This window comes from Sipha flava, unplaced genomic scaffold (genome assembly GCF_003268045.1).
Source record: "Sipha flava isolate LNK unplaced genomic scaffold, YSA_version1 293_pilon_pilon, whole genome shotgun sequence".
In the NCBI taxonomy this organism is placed as follows: Eukaryota; Metazoa; Arthropoda; class Insecta; order Hemiptera; family Aphididae; genus Sipha; species Sipha flava.
Genome location: NW_020272964.1, coordinates 1 through 25,533, shown reverse-complemented (window position 1 = coordinate 25,533; position 25,533 = coordinate 1). Strand labels below are relative to the sequence as shown.

At 35.1% G+C, this 25,533-nt stretch overlaps 1 protein-coding gene across 4 annotated transcripts in view; it reads left to right on the top strand.

Moving 5' to 3' along the window:
* Positions 1 to 19,230, top strand: part of LOC112685815 — an 81,569-nt gene extending 62,339 nt beyond the window's left edge. For 2 of the 4 annotated variants that reach the window (XM_025557831.1, XM_025557830.1), the window contains 5 exons: positions 6,274 to 6,361; positions 10,213 to 10,926; positions 11,035 to 11,442; positions 11,592 to 11,949; positions 17,489 to 19,230. In XM_025557831.1, the coding sequence (XP_025413616.1) occupies positions 10,231 to 10,926; positions 11,035 to 11,442; positions 11,592 to 11,949; positions 17,489 to 18,414 (2,388 nt within the window). In that variant the 5' untranslated portion in view covers positions 6,274 to 6,361; positions 10,213 to 10,230 and the 3' untranslated portion in view covers positions 18,415 to 19,230. Of the gene's footprint in view, positions 1 to 4,258; positions 4,561 to 4,621; positions 4,747 to 6,273; positions 6,362 to 10,212; positions 10,927 to 11,034; positions 11,443 to 11,591; positions 11,950 to 17,488 lie in introns of those variants that run through there. The other 2 variants (XM_025557832.1, XM_025557833.1) reach the window with 2 other exon arrangements.
* Positions 19,231 to 25,533: the final 6,303 nt, after the last annotated feature.

Below are 25,533 nucleotides of genomic sequence, written 5' to 3'. Positions count from 1 at the left end.
CAAACAAAGTGTTTTAACTCGCAGTACATTGATTTATCGTGTAAAATATTTATATTGCCTTATCAAACTTAAGGGTTGTAAAGTTTTCGACTTCCGACTCGATGCTCTCTAAAATGTTATTGGTCTACTTCACCTGTTTACGAACAGTCTGATGGTCTCTATGCGGAAAGTGTCCCCAGAATTAAATTGATACTTCCGCCTTCTGTTCGATGTTAAACATATTAGATTAAACTATACATCTCCACCATAACTTAAATCTTATCTTCGCTACACAATTCAACTTGGGACGGATATCCCTAGAATATCATATCGGTCGTTTGCTCAAGACCACTTTGATCAACACTGTCACCTTTTATATTACTATAACCCGAACTGAGCCTCAGTTCAATTTAAACTACGCATTTGTGAGTCACTTATATAGGGACATTATCTTGGTATATATTTTTCCTTTGCATTATGTTTATACTTTAAGTTTTCTTTTAAGTATTATTTCTATGTAAAACATTTCAAATGCCAGAAAAGTCATTGCACTTATTTATTTTATTTTGATGTCTAAACATACAATTTCTAAAATATTATTGGATACCTAATTATAGTATAATTATGATCCGCACACGGTGGAATATTATAGTTTTATATATAATATTATTCTTTTATAAGCAAATATGTAATAAGATTTATTTCTATTGAAGTTCTATGTAAAAAATTATATATTCATTGAATCTTATAGTTTTCGATGAATATTTATCGAACAGTTTCAAATACGTATACTTAAAAGTGATTACAAGGACATAAAATTGTTTTACGGTCATAATAAAATAAACTGTGCTCATATTTCTACCTTTTACCGAAACCCTGAAGGTTAGATTGCAAAATTTTCACTTTACAATAATTTTAGTTGGTCACGAGACAGCAATTTACAGTGAAAAATAAAACAAGTCACATATTGCCGACCGACCGCGTCATTTCGAATTAATACTTATGTGATATCTCTCCGCTTTTTATAGTGTTTTAATCAAATGTGACGTTATAGACGGTTTCCTAAAGTGACAAAGACACGGAAAACGATTAACAATCAATTTTCGACTATAAACGCCATATATATATATATATATATATAAACATGCATATTTCATTATCATTAGTAGTCCCAAAACTTCAATTACATTTCAATATTTTTAGCGAATTCGGTATCTATTAATTTTTGTTACCAATTTAATAAAACCGATTTTTAAGTTAATACTAAAAGAAAATTAATTTTTCATAAGTGATTTACTCATCCAGTCTATGTATGTATTACATATTTATTTATGCTGAATAAATCCATAATGTTTATGTATTTTTTAGGCGTATGTAATATAGTGGTAAATGAAAAAAAAAGTCCCAGTTAATTTCAATCTGGGTAATTTACGAAATAAAAGTTTTTTTTTACTTTATCTAATTGATATAGGTTGTTTATACCTACCTGAACAAACGATTATACAAGCCTATAAAATAACAAATAGAATAAGAACTGATGATGATTTAAGTATTCGGTTTCGTCGACTTCCTCCTCAATTCCCGTCTTCGATGTGGGATTTGCACCTAAGTACCTTACTGGCTTGTAGTATAACGAACAACGTGTGTAAGGGTGAAATAATAGGTTTAGTCATTTAGTAACGCATAAAAATCCATCGATTTGAAAATTATTAAAAAAATGTAAAAATGAAGTAGAGGCTTATAAAGCGAAATTAACATCGAGTGAAATTATGTTATCAACTTCTAAGCGATTACATGAAGGACATATAATACAAACCCAACTAAAAACATTATGTAAAAAATGAACAGGAGGAAAATTTGAATTGAGAGCATTGATTTGTTCTTAACAAATATAGGGTATAATGAGTGTATTTTTTTGTATTTTTTTTTTCGGATTATTGTTTATAAAAAATATATTATTCGAAATATATATAAATATATTTGTTTCATACTTAAAATAAATGCTTTATATTTGAATTTTTTTTTATATATTTGTGAAAGAGTCATCATTTATGGGTGGCTTCTTTTATCAACTATTTTTCATATACAAATAATATATCGAGAATTACACTCATATGGTAACTATGTTATTATTGTACTACTGTATTTTTTTTCCGGAGACGTTTTTTCCGCAGACTTTTTTTCCTGGCACATTTTTCAGAAATTTTATATAATTTATGAGCGGAAAACTACATACACAAGTGTATGAAAATGGTGCGATTAGTGTAAATAACTTACCGATTACGTATGTGGTTAAGTATGTAATGTATTTTTGCACTGGTAACGAGGAATAATATATACGAGGGTATAGCAGAAATCGGTAAAATATGAATTCAATTCAGACTTGAAAATTAGAATTGGTTAATATCAATTATTCATTCTAAAAATAAACACTTTCTTAAATATGTAAGTTTAAAATCTTATTGAAGTGTTTTTCCTACCTAGATGTGTGATAACCCAAAAGGAAAAAGAAGAAACATAGAGGTAAAAATTATTAGGTGAATGATTTTGTTGGGTAAGATGTACCTATATTTACTTTTTTCCTTGTTTAAGGAACGATATTAGACGTTAAAAAGGTTCGAAAACTGATCATTTCAACTGAGTAATCTTGGAAGCTAAATAAAACAGAAATAGGTTGGTCGTCGATCATCGGTCTTCGGATGTCGATGAACTGGACATTAATGATAATTAAATTATCAACATGAACATGTAACATTACCTTATTACTATTGGATATTCTAAAATAAAATAGTTAATTAAAGAATCATTGTAACTAATTAAATAATATTTGGTAACGATAAATTGCTTCATACACCCACTGTCGTTATATTGTTTATAGATGTATTATATAGTTTCATGACAATTCAGACAAGAGTAAAAAAATAATGTATAACAATGCCGGGAACAAATAATTATTGTTCATTTATGACTATTAGTATAGTACGAGACAACTCTTCGGTTACGCGTACTGCAACTCTACATATGTCATCATCTACCTAACCTCATCCGGTCAGGCCGATTCCAGGTAGAAACGACGTGTGACAGTGATGTAAAGCGTAGCATCGAGAGAGCAAATCGAAAGAAATCGTGTTGACGATATATAATATAATATTGTGGTGCGGGATGAAAAAGGTTGGTTTTTAAGGAATTCGGTGTGTAAAAAACTGCAATAAACGTTTCTTTCTTCTTTTCGAAATTCAATGCGTTTCGCGTGTACAGCACTGCAGTGTTTTTCAATCTTTGCATACGACGGCACACCGCATGAAACATTTGACACGGAACACCAGAAATAATAGCATGTAAACTAGAGATTCAAATACGTAAACTCAACGGAGGTTAATTTAATACTCGTGAGGTCCTATGTACAAGAGACGTTTATATATTTTCATCCTACCACTCTTACGTTATATGTTTAACAATCGTATTCGACTACAACGGGCTCTTGTACCGATGTACCATTCCAATTGCATCGATGGTAAATAGTTTTGGATAACTCGCGTACAACCGATACAGCTGCATTCGCGCGACAGGCTTGGTAAACTTGATGACACTCAATATACGAACGTTTGCAACACTACGGCTACCATAAAACATGTAAACGTTGTACAACATATAAGTACATTTGTCAGTTTTTCCTAAACTATAACAACCGTTTACGTTTTGTTGACTCGACATTCTTGCTACGCTGACTTAGTCACGAGTAGATGCTCATGGAAGGGAGTATATATATATATATATTTATTCTAGAATGAGGAGATTAGAGAACGACACCCAACCTTATTTGTAATAAGTAAAATTGACGAACAAACGAAAACGTGTAAATATATATATATTCATTTAATAGTGATTTACAATGTTCTCGTGTCGATAAATAATCATCGCAAAAATTTCACACCGCTCAATTGTATAAAACGGTATGTGGAATTTCGTGTACGTGCGTCATGGCGGTTATCGGTAATTTATATATTTCTAAATGTTTTCCAACACGTCTACCGGTGGCTTTAAACGAAACAAAAGATGTGCTTATGAAACTTATCTATCGACTCTTCGAGTTGAAACTAGGGTGATCGCTAATAGCAGTTACATTCAGCAGTATAAGTGTATGGCCCTGTAAGTCGGACGACGATTCTGACGAGTCCGCTGGCGCAACACGTTCTCGGCAGAGCCTTGAAAACTATGTACGATGTTATTTGTAACGCGCAAACTCCGACCGACGAGATGCATATTATTCTACCGCGCGTGAGCGGTGAGCGCACACGGCGTGCACGCGCCGAACAGGTTCAGTCGGTGTATGCACTCGGTAACCGTCGGTCGACACGGCGGCGGTGGTCCTCAGCGGAGAAAAGTGTGCTCGGCCGTGATGCGATATTAATAATAATATTACGATCGTCATGTGTTAAACGTACCCGCGTGTACCTGTGCGAGTCCGACAAATCGTAACAAACGCGTTTGTGGTCGGTTTTCGAATGGAAAAACTTTTGCCCGTCGTCGACGAAGTTACTCAGCGATCCCGCAGCGTTGTTTTCGGCCCGCACACGACAGGTATACCGTATACCGTTGGACTGCCGGCGGGATTTGGAACGCGAGTCCTTTCCTCCGCCGGTCGCCCCAGCGAATACGTTCGCCGTACATGTTACGTATTTAATTATATCAGTGACGTCAAACCTTTTTTCCTCGGCGGGTCACTTTGGTAAACAATTATCTTAGAACGGGCTACCGAATATAAAAGTACGGATAATATCGATATTAGTTTAATAACGTTATTTCGTTACACACAGTAGGTATAAAATGTACGTGTTGAATTCGTTTTCAAATATTTTATTGATTACTGAAAAGATTACAGATCGAGGTACACATTAATTTGATCAGTACACTCTTTCAAGTACTCGAGTTATATCGTGAAATTTCTTTTTGAAAATGCACGAAAATCAAATTATTACATTTTTTATATTTTGTTTCGTTTTAAAAAAATTGTAACGGATCACATTGATTACCTTTGAGGGCCACATGTGGCCCGCGGGCCGTGGGTTGGGCACCATTGTATTATATCACAAAAAGCACACGCTTTTATTTATTTTCATTTTTCCTACATTTTTCCTTCGCGCTGCTCGAATTAATGACCGCCGTCGAGCCACATCGCCTTAACACATTTCTTCGTGGGAAAAACGAACAACTGGTTCGCGTGCTTTTAATCTTATAATAATATATGTACCGTTTACACGGGTGTATAATTAATATTCACCGGCTTTAATGTATATAAGAAGTTTTCGTCTCTCTGCAATTTTAATATTTTAATACCGTATGCATTATGAAACGTATAAATGACAATGACGACGCGCGGAGTTAGCCGTTTTGATGTACTGTACGTCGTTATTATTTGGTCGATTGACCATTCTTATAAAAACTTTCAAGGTTTGTTGTTCGCACAGTGGTATATAAGTATAATATTATTACTTACATTTATTTGTGGCGCGGAACGACGACACAATGTTTACGTAATACATCGAATTCATTTTTACGGCCATTATACAAATTTCGACGTCCGGATACCAGGCTAAACAATGGATGTTATTCGCGAATTTAATTATTTTCAGACGTCCCCCTTCCATCTCTCTGTGGCCATTGATTGGACCCGGTGACGACAGCCTCTTAAAATGCTAATCGGTAATTCCCCATATAAATTACACTTTTAAAATACGAGCTAACTGAAAAAATGCATTTCGTAATTAAATGATTTCAGCTTCATCCGTGTTTCTTTATTTGCTTCCCGGCTCGTTAAGCAAAACTATTTTATACATCTTTTATGAGAAAACGATTTTCTCTTAATCATGTTGAACAACTATACCGCCTAAGTTTATTGCGCGTTATTAAAATCCAAATAATTACTTATTTTTTTTTTTTAATGTTTTCATTATTATTTTTTGAAAATTAAAAAGCTTGAATTTTTTTTAAACGTTTTAATTATTGGGTCGCCACCACACTATTTATCATACACATTACACTTGATTTTTGTTTGGAGCGTACACGTACAGTGTTTCTTTCAAGTGGTCACATCCGCATTTTCACGCAATAAACGCTCGTGAATAACACAGCGCAATCGATTAGTATGAATATGTGTGTTAAATGAACGCCGTTTGCTCTATACGTCGTTGTTACTAAACCATTGTTTCTTCTAGTGATAACGCAATTTTTTTTCATTAAATATTTTTGATAATATTTTTCCATTTCTGATTAGATTGTTTGTGTATGTTTCAGAAGTATGAGACTTAACGAGATCGAATGGCACGGAATGCTCGACGTCATTAGATTGTCGGACCACGCTCACCGGGTTTGAAACGTTGAAGTAAGTTTAAAACCTAGTTTTATATTACTTAAGTTTATTTTTTGAAAATTAAAAGTTTTTCTCCCATCAACATCAAGCATATGAATAGCTACGATTTTAATCCTATGTATAACTGTTATCAAAATATACAAAAATAACTATAGTTTCACAGTATTTCGTTATCAGTGTTATTATAAATCTTATACAACACGTACTTGACTTACCCGATGTCTAACCTATATCGAATACTTATAAGCTCATTATTAGTATTAATTTGGTTGTTGATTTAACTACAAATTTATAAGTAAAAATAATATGATAGTAATTGATTTTCGATTTTTTTTCATAATAAAACCAGCATTGCAACTCAAAATACATTATATCATTAATTTATTAAAATATTCTTACCAGATTTGAAAAAAATATTATTATTATTATTATTATTTAAAAATAATTATTAAAGGTTTTATTTTTATTTATCCTTAGAATATAATTATTTTCATTGTAAATTAACTGCACATAATTATTATTTCAACAATATTTAATTTGGTATTAGTTTAAATTAAGCTCATCCATAGTGGTGTGTGCGCTAAGGAATGGGTAAATATGGGGACAAATTCTCCTGAGCGTAAACTTACAAGAGGCATTATAATGGTTTAATAAAATATTTTTTAGGTATATAACTAAATAATATATATGTGCATCATTTAGATAAAACCAAAATACGATGTTCAGTGCTTGTTATTTATAATATACAAAATAAACACACATTGACTTCCTTAATATTTCTGGTAACGAGAAAGAAAAAACCAATACATCCCTAAGTCCGAGAACCCTTTATTATGTTAGGATGTATTATGTACACAAATAATCATTAATAATCGTGAACGTAATCAATGATGTTATATCTAGAATTTAAAAACAATTTACTGAAATTAATTTCCAGAATTTTGTAAAAAATAAAATAACCGTTATTACGCAAACGGTAAACTAAGTACTAACGGATAGTAGGAGGATCTTTTGCGTCACTAAAAAACAAAAAGAAACTTAAAATTATTATATTAGGTTACATTTGAATAGATATCTTTGTACTTTTAATTATTTTCTTGGCTATAGTTGTATCGAATACATATCTAGACAATCTAGATAGATCCATTAGTTGCATGTTATCGAAATTATAAGATTAGGTTTAAATCATCTAGTATTATGTTAAATTACTGAAAAATTTAAAAAAATAAAACAAGACATATATAAGTAGATAAAGGAAAACACGGTGCATCCGCAATTTACTCGGGACGGTGAGGATTTCTAAAGATAATACAAATGTATTTGTAATCAAATTTTTTATTTTTATTATATGTAATTACATATATATATATATATATTCTTTAAATATTCCTGATTATGATTATATTGATAACCACCATTTAACGTAATCAAAATTAAATGAATAAAACGAAAAAAATATGTATTTCCATGTTTCATCAACATTTATGATATTTATCAATGAATTTCCTATTATTTACATATGTTATGTTGAGAGAAAAATAATTGTTTTTATAACTAATTTTATTGTATATATAATACCTTATAAGTTATTAAATAAGGTAATAAACGGTAGAAAAATTCATGGGGAAAATTAAATATTCAGAGTTATTTATTGGTTACAACACTGTGTTAAATGTTTATTTTTAATTGTATTACATCTGCTCATAATATAAAATATTAATATAAATAATACATAATATTATGCGTTTATAATAAACATGTTCATTATAATGTCTTCTTCCGTTTGAACACAAATAATTAGATAAGATCTAAAGACTAAACGTCTTTAGATCTTTAGATCTAAAACTAACCTAAATGTAATTCAACTAAATGATTTTAAAATTCTTCAACTAAAGAAAACATTTTATTGCAATTCTTTATTAGAGATTTTCTATTTTATTTCTATTTAAACGCGATAAAAATAAAAGTATTTTTATTTTAACACTAATTAATTTATATACTAAAACATTGCTGTGTTATTTACTCTTAAAATCCGTACACTCTAAATAATTAATTTATATAAAAAGAAGGCAAAACAAAATGAATTAATTTGTGTTCTGAGCTGTTTGATATGCCTGTCATTTCAGTATTGTATTTATGGTATATATTTTCCGGTTACGCACAAAATGTGTTATATTATTTTTGCTTTACTTTTGCGTTTTAAATCTCTGTTTTATTAATTGCCAATAAATGTTGTCAAGTTAGTTTAATAGTTCATATGAACCCCTTTTGTGTATCATCCCAAGTATCAGTAAAATAAAAACATAATTAATGCAATATTTAATAATTATTATGGACAACATACTGAAAAAAAAAATTTAAATTTAAATGAAAATTCATTGAACTATAAAGGGTGAATATTAAAAAGATGGATTTTTTTCCATGTAGATGAACAAATTTATGAATATATATTTATAGCTGGGACTGTATAAAATATGCTTGCAGTATACAATAGCATCGTTTCATTACTAATATGGCTAAACCTCTTTGTATGCAAGCTATTTGTATACACAGTTTCAAGATTTTTTTTTCTAGTTACCGTTTACTCACTTTTTATTAATTTGAAAATTGCCATTTCAACATTCTTAATGGAATATTGTGCCTATGTGTTTTATGAATTTATTTTGTATGTTAGTACAAGTATGTGAGACTACCGTGTAGGAAAATGAGTCATACTTTAGAATACGCAACAATTATTAATAAAATATTCGTCATGTAAAACGTAATTTTAAACATATGCATAGTGATAAGGATTATATACTCGTATATTAACTGAATTACATGGCCTTGCCTGAGAGATATTTTACTATTTTTGATTAAAGCAAATACCGCTTACCTACTTCGTTGTAAAAAAAAATGCTCAATCGTGTTGTAGTTTTAAGATATTTAGTTTTTTATTTAACCTATATTTTGCATATATCTAAAACGGTAATTACCAAAGTCGCATCATTAAACAATATAACATTTCCTAGATAATCAAAAATTGAAAAAATTTATGCATCTAGATTAAAGCCCATTATCGTATCTACCCTTTAAAATTTTAGATGAATCTGTATGGTAGTTTAGACTGTACGCAGATCAGTGAATGAATGAATGGCATTTTAATTAAATATAAACCGTTGATAAACAGTAGACAACTACTAAATAAAACAGTATTTTTTAAATTTTATTTTAATTTATATCTTCAAATTGTTAATTATATATATATATATCAAACAAATCAATATTTTATTCTGCCTTATTATAAGTGTACTATTATTATAGCACTTAAATTCAAATAAATTACCAATACATTCGTGTTACAAAAGCAAATACTAATAGTAATCCTTGGATATGATAAATGTTTTGTTTCCCAATGTTCAAAATGATTATATTATTTACTCATGACTACACATTTACCTAGCAATTGAATATATATGTGAATTACGGTTTTTGAATATTCAAACAAACTATTCAGGAGAATATTGCGTCGGTATTCTAATTTCATATGCATTTCTTCGTTAATGTACTAAATACCAATCATTCGGATTGTATTCCTTCTACTTTTTAAGCTTTAAAATAGGATGCGTATTTTGGTTAAACATATTTTGAGGATAGCCTAAATAACCTTTATGTAAACATATAAGTAGTTTCTAATTTAAGTAATTTACTCGGAACATTTAGTTTTTGTATAGAACATTCTCGAACCATAACTGTAAATATATTTGTATTTAATATATAACATTATTATATAAGCTAGGTATTTAAATACATTTTACAGTTGTTGTATACTGAATCATACTATATGCTAAAATTATCATAATAATAACGAAAATTTTTTTCAGGTGTGTTATGCGTAAACAATGATTGGTCCATATTCACTGATTATCGTGGCTGTGTTGCTGTCCATTGCATCACATACAGTGACCGACTCACTAGACTGGGACACTAAGTGCCACGAGATGTGTAAATGTAAGTGGGTAAGTGGACATAAACTGGCAGATTGCACAAACACGAGTCTGACCAGCATACCCAAAAACCTAAGTGACATGGTGCAAGTGCTTGACCTGTCCAACAACAATCTAGTTAAACTCGAACAAGACGCGTTCAAGTCTGTGGGTTTGATCAACTTGCACAAACTGCTCATACGCAGTTGTTCTATCGAAAATGTCGATAAGAACGCGTTCCGCAGTTTAAAAATTCTAATCGAATTGGACCTATCAGACAACAAAATCCATGTGCTGTATCCGACCACATTTCTCGATACTATCCGATTGCGAAAAATCAACTTGAACCACAATCGTATACAAACATTGCAGAACGGACTGTTCAGTAACATGTCGTTCCTACAAACGGTTGAGTTCAAGGATTGTCTGATATCAACTATAGAGCCGATGGCGTTTTACAACGTCACTAAAATCAACAAACTAGAGCTGAACGGAAACAAGTTGGTCAATATTAACTCCGTAGTTTTGAACTCGATGCCCAGTCTGATGGACTTGGGAATCATGAACAACCCTTGGCGATGTGATTGTCAGCTTAGGCCTTTCAGAAACTTGGTTTGTATATTATAAAAATATAATGAGTAGCATGCATGTTGTCCTTATACATAGTTAGTCGAAACTTATTGTCAGTGACTCGTTATACTATGGTTTTTGTATATTCAGGTCATGGAAAGGAATCTTTACTCGAAAACGGCATCGTGTACCGAACCCGTGAGACTCCTGGATAAACTGTGGGGCGACCTCAAATCCGATGACTTTGCTTGTCAACCAGTCATCCAATATCCCGCTGAGAGTTCAACATTCAGTCTAGACGACGAAGAATTAACAATCGGCTGCAAAATATATGGCGAACCTATGCCCAGTGTCCAGTGGGTATTCAACAATCGTCTTATATCGAATTATTCGCACGGTGATTACAAATTCACGGTTTACGAAAGCGTAGACAACACCATGGCCAAATGGATAAATCTGACCGTGTCCCGGTCTCGACTAATGGGAAAGTCGGAATTTAAATGCATCGCGCAAAACCCGGCCGGTCTAGAAGAGCGTAAAATCACTGTAATTGTTCAGGTAAAAAAAAAAATAAAATTTCTTTGCCGCTCAGTACGTCAACTGATTAAAAACACCTAAAGGGTTATTATGAGTATTTTTTTTTTTTTTTACCATATTATATTGTTGCAAAAATAATACTACTAAAAATGGACGTGTTTAATTTGCAGAGTAACAGTGGAAAAGGTATTCTTGGCACTACAGTGAGCGTAAAAGAATCGTTACCAATCATCATAGGTTTGGTGGCTGGCATTTTCATAATCATCCTGCTGTTGATCGTGTGTTGCCTTTGCTGTTGTCGACGTCGATCCATGATGCAACCGAAAAAACTACACACAAACGGGTTTTCCAACGGTGACGTGCCCAATCATGTAACATCGTTGGTATCCGAGCCGTCCGAACAACAAAAGAGTCTTTTGGCTGTCGTCAATCCAGTGCAGAAACCACCTAGGAGATACGAATCGTCGCCAACTGGTACTGAGATGACCGAGCTGAAAAGAAACTTGTTGGACGAGACGTCCATTAGCGGTCAGTATACGTCATTTAGTGTTCTGAAGATAATTCGCACAGATCGTTGTTTACCATTTTATATTATAACTGTTGTTAATATTAAACCATCCGAGTATATTGTAGATACCATCACGATATAGATATAGCGATAGCTACATGCACTTTTTCACGTGTGTTTTCATCGAAATGGCACCGTCTCGCGCACTTTGCGTATAGGTAAAAGCGAACCGCTATAAAGATGAAGCCAAAGGTTTATCGTTTAATGTGCCTCAAATGAATAGATGCCCATGGCGTTACTTTGTAACTGGGATTAGATTCTCTGCCATTTTCCGTGAGGAAACCTACATGCGCGTCACATAAGAAAATCAATATTTCATCTTTTAAATTTTTTTATTTTTTTTTATATATATTTACGATTCGGATATTCCACGCGATATTAGGGGTCTCTATAAACTTTAATATTTGGACTTATCACCCGGACCTCCTACGTAATGCCTGCTTCTCACAGCTATAGGATGATTTCAATATAACCAAGTCGCTACGCGGTATATATACGAATAGTGTTATTACATTCTACCGGTTCGCAGATCCTTCGGCGACGCGACCGTATAGCAATTATAAATGCCGACTGGGTGACGCGAAGAAATCGAGTTTTCTAAACGAATCTGGAAACGGAATGGATGTCGCGAGAGAAAAAGCAAAAAGAAAAAAAAAAATCGCGAGAGCTGATAGAATAGTAGTAGGGGGCGGGCGGTTGCGCGCAACAGAAACCCGACACGTGTTCGAATCGCGTTCGTGCCGCGAAATAACGCTCGCGCGTGCAAGACGTGCGTGCGCGCGCGCGAGCGTGAACGCGCGCGTTACCGGTACGAGCACGCGAAATCGGTTTCGCCCGTTGTTTACGACGGCGACGATACGTACGTGTGATACCACTACGTGCGACGATCGCGTGTGCGTGCCCGTCGCTCGCGTTATCGTATTATGGTGTGTTATGTGTGTAGGTACGTTTACCGCCCGGTCAAACGTGTACGTGTAACGCGTAATGGGACGTGTGTGTGAAATTAATATTCTCGTTTCGTACCCCGCCCGGGGTGCGGCGGCGGCGATACGTTTCCTCTCCGTTCTCGCGCCAACAGCGGGTCGCGGCCAGGCCCGAGAACCGCCGCGCCTGTGGCCACGGCCGATCCGGATCGCTGCAGTGGCCGGCAACCCGACACCTTCGGCTGTGCACCGGTGACGGTTTTTTCCGTCTCGTCGAACGCGCCAACGCTGTCCTAGCCGCCACGTCGGTCCCGCCCGCGCCCGCCACATTATGCGTATACCGCCGGAGTATGAATCGCCTTTTCGGCTAGGTAAAACGAGACGGCCGTTGTCATCGCGTATCATACAACACGTCTTATGTAGTATAATATACTATGTTGTGCACGTTCGTAGTTGTTTTTATATCATTTGCGCCCTCTCCGCCACCCCCACCCACGGGAGGGAGGAGGGTTGTTTAGATTCGCGTTTCAACACCTCCTGCCACTGTATCTATTCATTTGGAAACGACATTTAATAAATATTCTGTTTTCGGGAATGTTTTCGACGTCTGCAGCCCTGCGATTCGGTCCGCCAGTGTATAACTAACGTTATTTAACTATCGGTTCAATTATTGCTGCCGTGTAATACATCGAAAACGGATCGGCGCGATTGTACATGATAAATTTATAGTAAATATGATTACTTTATCCTGTAACTAAATTCGTGAAACATAGAAAATGTATTTATCGAGACTTCGGTGATGATACGAATGCTTGTTCGACGATCAAAAACATTTTCAAATACTGCGGTACCACACGCTCCTCCACACTTCTTCCGTCATAACAACCACGACTTCTATTATTTCCTCTTATCAACTCGGCGCCGGATTTGAATTTCAAAAACGTATTCAATAACGTCCTGATTTTCCGGTGGAACACTGTAGACAACTGCATAATGACAACGGATTTTGTTATGCTTATCGATTCAGGCCCCCGCGAACGGTCTCGGAAAAATCGTGTTCTATAAAACTATACTTTTTATTCGAGTAAAATAAATCTAGTCACGCACCATACTTCTCCTGTTCAGTTGGGTTTCTACGTGGCTTTAAAGGGTAAACGTTTCTGGAGTTTCTCGGTTGTTAAAAAATATTTTAACCGTCATTGTTGACATTGTTCGATCCTTTTTTATTATACCTGTTAGAATCTAATTATCATCGAACGTTTCAGTCGACGGGCCGGTTACCTTTCTTCGGCATAAACGTCATAATATAATACTCCGCTGTATAAATAAACTCCCCTCCTACGCTCATCCCACAAAAAAAGTATGTCATGATTGATAACGAATAAATATTTCATATCCGATAAACGCGCGCACGTACGCATGTCCAACAAGCATTTCCGACGTGTGTTTACGTATATTACGCACGAAGACATAGGTTACTCGTACGTAGTCGGAGGCACGACAACTGTAGATTGACGGTATATTATTCGTATTGGTAGCTGCATAAGTAATAGTGTAGAAGAAATTTTTACAGTAAAAGTAGTATTATTAGCAATTGTAGTAGTTGAATAATAAATTAGGTTTGGCAGTAGTATGTGGTACCAAGTCAGCGTATGAAAAGTGGATCACGACCACCGTCGTCACATCCAAACGAAACGACGAATAAGGGTGCGTGTGACGTGAATTATAATAATGATGTATAAAAACATGTCTGAAATAAATCGGTTTATATTATTTTATATTGTTTGCATTTTTACCGAAGCAAAAACTTATAAGACAATATATTTAAAAAAAAAGAGAATAATACTCTAAAACTATTCGGTTTCCTTCTCCGTGTACTGCTGACACAGGATTATTCTAATTGGAAATGTTCTGTTTATTCACAATTCATCTGCCGCTTGGGCGAAGGAAGTCCATTATTATTGTAGTTGTGTTGTGCTACGGTCACTGATGTACATTCATATTATTGTGTTGCGAGTTTTATTATTGTTTTTCATTCCGTTTTCTATTGTATACTCTGACTTTGTTGTGCCTTTTCCGTTCCAAGTTCAATAATAGAAAATTTCATAAGTAACGCACGGCACGCTGTCATATCGCCTGGTAATACCGTCCGAAATAATGACCCAAAATCGAGACCGATCGAGACTTATTAATAACAATGATAATTAATCATTCGTAGGGGCAACCCGTGGTATCAATCAATATAGCGCGTCAATTATATACCTTACCGGGTGGGAAAGGGTCGCTATAACGTTGACTCGTTTTATGTTGATTTGATATAATTAATACGGTATTTTCCGGTCATGCAAATTAAATATAAATATTATATTAATATTGTTTTAATCCTACATGAAATTATTACACGTTCTGTGGTAATTGTGTAAACGGAACCACGGTTCATCACTTTACGTTTACGTTAGAATTAGTTCAACATTTTATATTACTCTATATTCGTATTATTTAAACTCGGAATAATTTATAAACTTAAACAAATCTGCATTAAAAATATTGTTAATTACCTATCGATATTAAATTACAATTTATAGTGCAACTTTAATAACTAAAATTATCATTTTATTGAAAACGGTATGCATTTATATATAATCCTTGAATATTATAACTAATATGCTACAATTCAACAAATATTCAATTAAAAATTAATGAAAGTAAAAATAAAAATAAATGAATAAAAACAAATAAACAATAGATGACGGTCAAAAAGATATATATGAAGAAAAATTCTTATTTCTAATTATTTCTGATTTTCTAACTTAATCAATTTATTCTTGATCTTTTAAAGAATAATTTAAAATGGAAGGTGATCGGTTTTGTATTGTTTCTTCTCTCGCTATTTCAACCGCCCGTACATGGTGTGAAATTCATTAAGAACTTATTATTAAAACTGGTCTTTATATCAAAAATTATTTCTATATTCACCACGCTGTTTAACATCAGATTTGTTTGAAATTTCATTACCGAGGCTGGGCTTAAAAAATGCACATAAAATTAATACAAACATTTTGAGATTCTTAATTATAGCTTCGATTAGTATTGCCGTTTCCGTTGGACTTATTTCAGTACCTCGGCCCGCTTGCTTACCAATATTCGTTAATAAGGAAAGGCTTAGATAACAGCCGTTCGTTTTAACCCGTCTAGCGATTGTAATTTTCTTCTAATTGCAGCTAGGGTATCGTTTACTAAAGAAATTAAGTTTAGTGTCCATATAAATGTAATTGAACGATAATCAAATTTTAAATGGACTACGAATGATGACACGTGTTTAACCGCGTCCGTCATGTATACGGTTTTAAGGTGTTAACAATTTTCACACAATAAAAAAAAAAAAAAGCGATGTATCTCAAAGTATGGGATTCGTCTAAATAATAATGATTTTTTTCTAATATTACTATTGTTATTATTTCCTCCTGTTGAATTTATCGTCAAGTGATAGTAGTTCACAATTACGATTGTTGTGCGATACCGAAAAAAAAAATCGTTTCTAAGACATTTCGTTCTTGCTAGCAGAAATAGTGTATTTACATAAACGCCACAAAACGTTCATTAAAAGCTGATGATCGCGTGTCTTTGTCATGATTCCAACTATTTAGCTTGCTGTGTCCATCTTTCGAGATTAATATCCGAGAAAACCAGTTGAGCCGAAAAATGTATCCTACGGTAGGTTGAGCAAAAAACATCAATAGCTGCGGTACCTATTTAATTCTTTTGTCGAACAACACTTGGGTTACTTTTTTTTTTTTTTAACTTCCCTCGGTCGATTATATTATACCAATGTTATTATTCAAAAATGCACGTATTCTTTTTGTTACAAACACGTTTTTCTTATCGTAAATGTCACTAGGCCCCTTTCGGGTGTATGTATTTTATTATTTATTGTTTTTCCTATTTCGTTTATCATTATTTTCACATACGACGTACGGTACTGTATTTGTGCGTAGGAGTGATTTGGAAAAGAAATTATTTTTACGACTTCACAGGCTATGAAAAATGATTTTATAATTTAATGTTCTATGGATTTCTCACATGACAAAGTACAAATACATAATACGCACGTTCTTCATCGAAAAAATATTTATATAATCAGTGTTGATTATGAACACATTTTTTCAAATAGATTGTAAACCATTAAAATGATTGGAGGACAACATATAAGACATTTTGATCAGCAAATAACTGTAATGTTTATACAATAAGATTTGTATAAACTAAAAGAAAAACATTCTTCAATTGCATGAACAGAACATTTTTTTTTTTCAAAGCACAGATTTTGATTATTTTTCGTCTCGCCTGTTTTATTTAGTTGTTTTTTCTAATTTTTTTTAATTCCATCAATAAATAATTGGTGCACGGACACAATTCTTTCCCTAAGTATAATGCCGTATCCGCTTCTTGCCAGCAGCAAAGCACTGCAATACGCATTAATATTGTTATTATTATTATTAGAACCACACCTCTTGAGATAGTACTCCGTTGGATAATTCACCATCACTTGATTTCATGGTATGTTTTTGGTTTGCAGGCGATCCGGAAGAACAGTGTTACGGCGAGTCGGGTGACGAGCAGGGTAGCATCGACGGCGGTTGCGGCGTCGGAGACGGCGGCAGCGGCCACGGTGGCAGTTCGACACTAGGCGGCCGTTCGTACCGCAAAGGCACGCACCCTCCGGACCTGCTGGCGTTTCCCCGCGGCGGCCACAGCTCACCGGCCGGCAGCATAGTGTCCACTATCCCGTCGTTCCAGTCGCCGCTGCACAGCCCGATCTACTCGGGCACGTTGCCCTACAACCGGTCCCAGTCGCCGTTCAACTCCCGTCCAGCGCAGCCGCCCGCCGGCTACGTGACCATACCCAGACGACCGCGCGTGCCCAGCTGGGCCAGCAGCGCGGCCGCGACCACGCCCACTGGCCACCTGGACGACCCGCTAGGCGTGGGCCGGCTGTGCGAGCCGGTCTACGACAATCTAGGCCCGCGCACCACGGCCGACGGCAGCTCGGTGCTGTCGCTGACCAAGGCGGTGGCCGAATCGCAAAGCCCCGTGGTCCGGCCCACGCCGCAGTACAGCCAGACGCTGCCGCACAAGACCAAACTGTTCCACGGCGGCTCGGGCCCCGGCCCCGCGGTCCGTCCCAGGTTCAACAACGCGGACGCGGACAGCAGGGTACCGTCGCCTGCTCCCAGGTCACCATCGGACAAGGGTGGACAGGACGCGCAGCCGCAGATCGTGCACAACGCACTGCCGCCCAACTACTCGCCGCTGGTGGAGATGGACACGCGGAACAGGAGCAGCTGGGCGCCGAACCGTGTGGGCACACCCGAATCGGGTGTGCTCAAGCCGGCCAGCCAGACGAACATCAAGCGCAAGGTGCCACCCAAACCGCCCCCAAAGCCCAAGATCAAAGGCGGTCCGTTGTTCGAAGATGAGGGTGAGGACGGTACCGAAGTCTGATGCTTCACGAACGGTAACGATCCATCCGCATCCGGAGACTTGACTACTTCAATTCTTTGTACTTCCACGATGATTAATATGTTATTCATTTTTATTTGCCAATTATTATTTTGATTTGTGTTTTTGTATGTTTTCGTGTAACTATTAATTGTAAGTTAATTCATACATTGTTTTTTCATACTTTAGATATTTTGTGATTTCTTATGTTTGGATTTGTTTCTTTACCAATTTTTTTTTTTTTAAATTATTATTCTCCATAAGTAACTTATCTATACATGACATTTTCATTTATCATTTCAAAAATATTCTTATAAATTTTCTGCTTCTTTAGTCTGCCTTGTGTCTTTCTATTATACAGAAAACAGAGAAAAATAAAAAATATATGAAAACCAGTTTGTCATATAAGAAGACCCGCCACGGTTGAAAGGGTTCGAATGAAAAATTAATGAGATCACTCCTTGTTGTTTGCTGTAGCTGAAGATTTAGAGAGGAATAATGTACAGTGTTTGAAATTTCAGAAAGAGACTGTTTTTCATAAGTCATGTATACTATAAGATAGTATATTATACATTTTATTGTATTATTTTACATTATACGTAATTATTATTTGTTAATATATTTCAATTTGGTTACTATCATTGTCAATCAAATCTAAAACATGCAACTGTATATTATGATATTATAGTCCTATTTTTACCTTATAAAATGTATGTGTTAGTTCCCATTAACCTCACATTGTCTGTATATTATATATCGTCTTATTGATGTTATATAGGGTTTTCTATAATCTGTTATCTAAAAGAACAAATATTAATTAACAACAATTATGTATAATTACAAGTTTTGTTTATTTTGAATACTCCTTAACTATTTTATTTTATAATATGTACTAAGTATTTGAAGATTTTTCATTTATATCAGGACTATTGATATTGAATATTTTTCAATTATTTTGTTTTGAACATTGTGATGATACATGTTATAAATCAATATTTTTTTATTATCTAATTCTATTCTTGTGTATGTTTTAATGTTTTTTTAACAGATTTTTTGTTTTTATATTTATATTTAATACTATTATTTATTGTTTGTACAGACACTTTCGTTATATGAATAAATTTTTTTTATATTGTATTATGTATTATCTTAAAACAAGTGACAAATTATAACCATGTAGTTATTGTAAAAAAATATTATTTAATATTTTATCCTCTCACAATTGTTTAACTTTTATTTTTTTCCAAAATTAAAATTTATAAAAAAAAATTTATATTGTAAAATAATTTCATTATATGTGTATGAATAATGTATAAAACAATTTAAAACAATTTAAGAAAACATTTTAAAACCTTTTTATGACTCTTGCCAATACCAAATTCCAAATAATTGACAAAAAGGTTTTTGTAGTAATCATTTGAATTTGTAAAAGTTCCTGTATTTATATTTTATTATTATTTTGTATTTTGTTTTGTTTATAACTATTATTACTTAAAATACTAAATGGTTAAAAGTTGATATATCATTTTAAAATCGTTCAGATTAGATTAGTGTCTAAGGTTGACCATTAAAATTAGGTACCATATTGGACAAAGTATTTCTCTATTATTATTATTATAAATAATAATAAATATTATATGATTGTGCTCGCTAATGACTGAAAATGTGGAGGCAAAATTGTAATTATATAATTTATTACTGTTGTATAAGTAAATTAAAAAATTGTTGTTTCAATTAAAAACTAAATTATGATACTTCAATTATTATTTTTTGTTTGAAAATGTATATTAATTTAAAATTAAAATAAATTATTATTATTTGTGTTAATTTAATAGTATATTTTGTATGAAAAATAAATAAATGTTAAGAAAAACATTTTGCATAAAATTAAATGTTGTGTTTTATTATTTTACAATGTTTCTAAGTTGTTTTTTTTTTTTTTTTTTTTTGTGAATTATCTATCATTGATTAAAACTTAATTGTTGTAAACTGTTTCACTACTGAAGAGAATAATATTATGTTTTTGGCAATGTGTAACAATGATGAAACAAATAGCATTTAGATGTTATATTGTTTATTATTAATAATCGGAGAAAAGATATTTATTTTTTGTGGGATTTAAGTAATAAAAATTACTCACAATTAAAATAGACACTGTATTATATAAATATGTATGTACAAATATCGATACGCGTTATAATTGCGGAAGAATTGCCGAATATATCGCCGAGTGTAATTCACGGTGTGTCGCGGATTGTACTCACGGACTGATTGAGCGTTTGACCAGCTGGTATATATATATCGGCGTCGATTGTCTAGAACATTCTCGAAATTACCTTAACGAGATAATCATCACATATTCTAGAACATGGGATTTCCCCTTATACACTGACAATATTGTAAACAACTTGGACGATTCACGGTGCGTTGTTTACGTCACCACATCACTCCCCTACCAGTGACGGAGTCAAACATAACCTACTTGAAGACGGTCTGGAAAACGAACTCTTCTTCCGGAACGTGTCCTTTGATCCTCCTTTGTAATGATATTCGGTGTAGTTGTCTGAATTTCTCTCGAAATATCTTCCTTAGAATGGTCGTCTACTATGATTAGGCCGGTTTAAGTCTATCAATAGTTACTCTAACTTTTTTCTTCTTTCTATCAATGACAAAAGTTTTTTTATTTCGACTTATAACTCGGTAGGGACCAACATAGGGCATTTGTATTCCATTTTTGGGTCCGTCATGTCGAATGAATATGTACTCTGTGGTTGCAAGGTCCTTGAAAACAAAGTTTTTCTTCTCGCCATGTCGTGTACCATTGACAGATCGGATCTGCTGAATGTGATGTCGAAGATCTTTGATAAACTCAGCTGCGTCGTCGAACTTGGCAGCATTATCTTTTGACGTTAGGAATTCACCAGGGAGTCTAAGTGGCTCTCCATAGACTAATTCTGCAGAGATGGATTTGAGATCGTCGCGCCAAGCTGCTCGGATGCCCAATAAGACTGTCGGAAGAGTTTCTGTCCATCGATTATTTTGATGACATTTAATGGCGACTTTAAGCTGCCGATGGCTTCGTTCCACCATGCCATTTGCTGACGGATGATAGGCCGTGGTTCTAAGATGGTTCGTGCCAGTCAAGTTATTAAGTTGCTCGAAAAGGCATGATTCAAATTGTCTTCCCTGGTCTATTGTGATACGAAGAGGGGTACCATATCTTGCGATCCAATGCGTATAGAAAGCTTGTGCTATGGTTGCCGCTTCTTGATCTTCCAATGGAATTACCTCAGGCCATCGAGTAAATCTATCGATACACGTGAGGCAATAGCAAAATCCTTCAAAATAAGGCATAATGATTAGATCTAAATGAACATGTTCAAATCTTTGAGATGGTAAAGAAAATGAACCAAGAGGTGCTGTGACATGGCGCGTGATTTTGGCTCGTTGACATTCTACACATGCCCTCGCCCAATGTCTGCAATCTGCGTCAATTGCTGGCCACACGAATCGCTGTTTAACAAGCTTCGTCGTGGCCTTGACACCTGGATGTGCAAGGCAATGTATATTATTGAAAACTTTACGTCGGAATGGCTTTGTGACAAAAGGCCTGGCGATTGAAGTTGATACGTCACAGAACACTAAGACATTTGTACCTGGTAATTGAACTTGCTTGAGTTATAGTCCAGTGTTTTCTTTTTCGTATTTTTTTAATTCATTGTCTCCCTGTTGTGATATCGCTAATGCAGTGTAGTCTATTGTCTCTGACAAGGCGTCAACGCGAGATAAGGTATCAGCCACGATATTCTGCTTATCTGGAACATACCTAATATCCGTGGTGAATTGTGAGATAAAGTCTAGGTGTCTGAATTGTCGTGGTGTGCATTTATCCGATTTCTGCTGAAATGCAAAATTGATGGGTTTGTGATCAGTGAATATAACTAAATCGCGTCCTTCCACCATATACTGAAAATGCTTGACAGCAAGGTAGATCGCGAGAAGTTCTCGATCGTAGACTCCGTATTTCGTCTCGGTCGCTGTGAGCTTCTTGGAAAAGAAGGCAAGAGGTTGCCACTCATTATTGATGAACTGTTGGAGAGTTGCGCCAACTGCGGTGTTTGAAGCATCACTTACAATAGCCAGTCGAGCGTTGTCGCATGGATGTGCGAGAAACGTGGCTATGGCGAGTTTCTCCTTGCATTTTTCAAAAGCCGAAATAGCCTCTGGTGTCCAGTTAATAGGTGACTTACCCTTTAAATTGGATACCAAAAGATCACTTAGTGGTGCTTGTGCGTCTGAAGCTCCAGGTATAAAACGACGATAGAAGTTTATCATACCCAAGAACTGTCGTAGACCCTTAGCGGACGATGGCCTCTTGTAGCTCAAAATGTCAGTGACTCTATTAGGTAGAGGACGTGTTCCTTCTCTAGAAATCATGTAGCATAAAAACTTTACTTCTGACTGTCCAAAAACGCATTTTTTTGGATTGACAATCAGAGAGTATTCGCGTAGATGCTCAAAAATGATCTGTAAATGTTTGATGTGCTCTTCTTCAGAAATAGATGCCACCAATATGTCGTCAATGTAGCTGTAACAGAAATCAAGTCCAAAAAGTACTTCGTCAATAAATCGTTGAAACGATTGTGCTGCATTTCGAAGCCCAAAAGACATAAAGAGGAATTCGTAAAGTCCAATTGGTGTCACGATTGCGGTTTTAGGAATATCTTCTTCAGCTACAGGAATTTGATTATATTCTCGGACTAGGTCGATTGTTGAAAAAATCGTTTTACCGTGGAGAAAGTGTGCAAAGTCCTGAATATGACGAACCGAGTACTGATCTGAAATAGTCCGAGCATTTAGAGCACGGTAATCCCCACAAGGACGCCAGGCGTCCGTTGTGTTCTTTGATACCAAGTGTAATGGTGATGCCCAAGGTCCCTGGGACGGTCGAATAATGCCTAATTGGATCATAGCTTCAAACTCCTTTTTTGCTGCCTTGAGCTTATCAGGTGCTAAGCGTTGTGGTTTACAAGATACTGGGGGTCCTGGTGTCATTTGAATATAGTGTTTGGTGCTGTGCCTAATGTCTTTAGGCGCTCCATATGGTCGAGTGATCTCGGGAAATTTCCGTAGTAAACAGTCGTATTTTGTTTCTCCCACGACAATCTTTATGGATGGTATAGAGGATTCAGCAGCGTGACTATGAGAGGTGAGTCGTGTAACACCGTCTAAAAGACATTGGTTACGCACGTCTATCAATAGATTGTAATGAGTCAAGAAGTCCACACCAATGATGGGTTTGGATACTTCCGCGATCACAAATCTCTAAGTGAAATCTCGACGAAGTCCGAAGTTGAGGCTGAGCGTGATAGTACCGTAGGTGTTAATAGGAGTGCCATTGGCTGTTGATAGGACGTAATCGAATTTTACTCGTCGGTCTGGAACAGCACTACGTGGATAAACACATAGGTCGGCACCTGTGTCGATGAGAAATTGAGTTTGAGAATTTCGATCAGTAATGAATAGACGGCGCGGGGACGGACTGGTCTCACTGGCCGTCATCAGTGATGACCTGTCACGTTTCCCGAATTATAGGTACAAGGTTACTTGCATTTTCGCGATTGTGATCCATAACGCCAATGATACCAGCATAATCCATTTGCACCATGGAGAGGACGGCTCCGAGATCGAGATCTTGAGCGGTAAGTACTTGGTCTTGAGTCCGGATTATGCAAGGGACGAGTATTGATCGCTGCCACTTCACTTCTCAACGTCGCAATTTCCTGATTTATACTCAAGGTAAGCTGAGAAATTTTAAGATTCAACATGGCTTCAAGAGTGTCACTTCTCGATGTCTCTGCTATTTGAGGTAGCAAAGGACCAGATGCATCCGCGATATTGTCTGCATGGACAGCGAGTTCTTCAAGCTTACTATCTTTAACTATTGCTAACGCCACTTGTTTACTTCTTGGTAGGCGGCCCATCCAAAGTGTCATTAATAATGTTTCCGGAACGGAAGAGTCAGTCAGGTTTCAGAGGGGGCGTAAAAATTGTGACGGTTTACGGTCACCAATCTCAACGCGCTCCAGAAGTTGACGTGTTTTTTCCTCTTGGGAGGCACTAAGACTTTTTATTAATTCATCTTTAATTTTAACATACTTACTGTCCGAGGGCGGCGTCATAATTATGATTTTGATTTCAACTGCATATTTCGGCGGTAATGCTCCAACCAGTGGCGTAGCCAAGGGGGGAGGGGGCTAAGAGGGCTATAGCCTCCCCCATGGGCCGTTTTTATATGTATAATGTATCTTGACTATTTAATAGAATCAATGCTCGTTTTAATCAAAGGCTTATTGATGTTATGCCACTTGAAGGACTTATTCCGACCAATTTAAATATGTATGACGATAAAGATATTATAAAAGCTGCTAAAATATATGTCCAAGATCTCCATGATGATACCTCATCTACAATCAGGGCTGACCTGTTCATATGGAGGCAACAATGGAGTCAAAATACTATTCCAAAACCGAATTCTGCTCTTGATTCACTGTCTCATCGCACCAATCTTCGACCTAACATTAAAATACTTTTACAATTATTCGCCACGTTACCAGTTACCTCTTTCACTCCGGAAAGAACGCTTTCAGCACTTAATCCCTTAAAAAAATTTTAAGAAGCACCATGTCGGAAAACAGACTGAATGGGTTAACTATGGCTAATATAAATAAAAAAGTGCAATTCCATGAAAGTAAAGTAAAAACTGAATTAGCCAGAAATTCGCCTAAGAGAATGCAGCTGTCAGAGTGGAGCAAGTGACTGAACACTGAAACCAAAATTATTATTATTATTATTATAAATTATATATTAATAAATATTTTTAAAATTATACTAAAATGCGTGAATCACGTTTAGAAACTTGGTGATAGATGGTGAGGAGGTTAAGGATGAATTCTTATATCCTCTCTTACCTTACTTATTCAAAAAAGGTGGTTAGCCCCCCCCCCCCTTTAAAAATCCTGGCTACGCCACTGCGCACATGCATGGTTTAGAAAAGTATTTATATATACTTATATTTTTTTTTTTTTTATTGTTTAACGAGTACAATCTAAGAAGCGTATG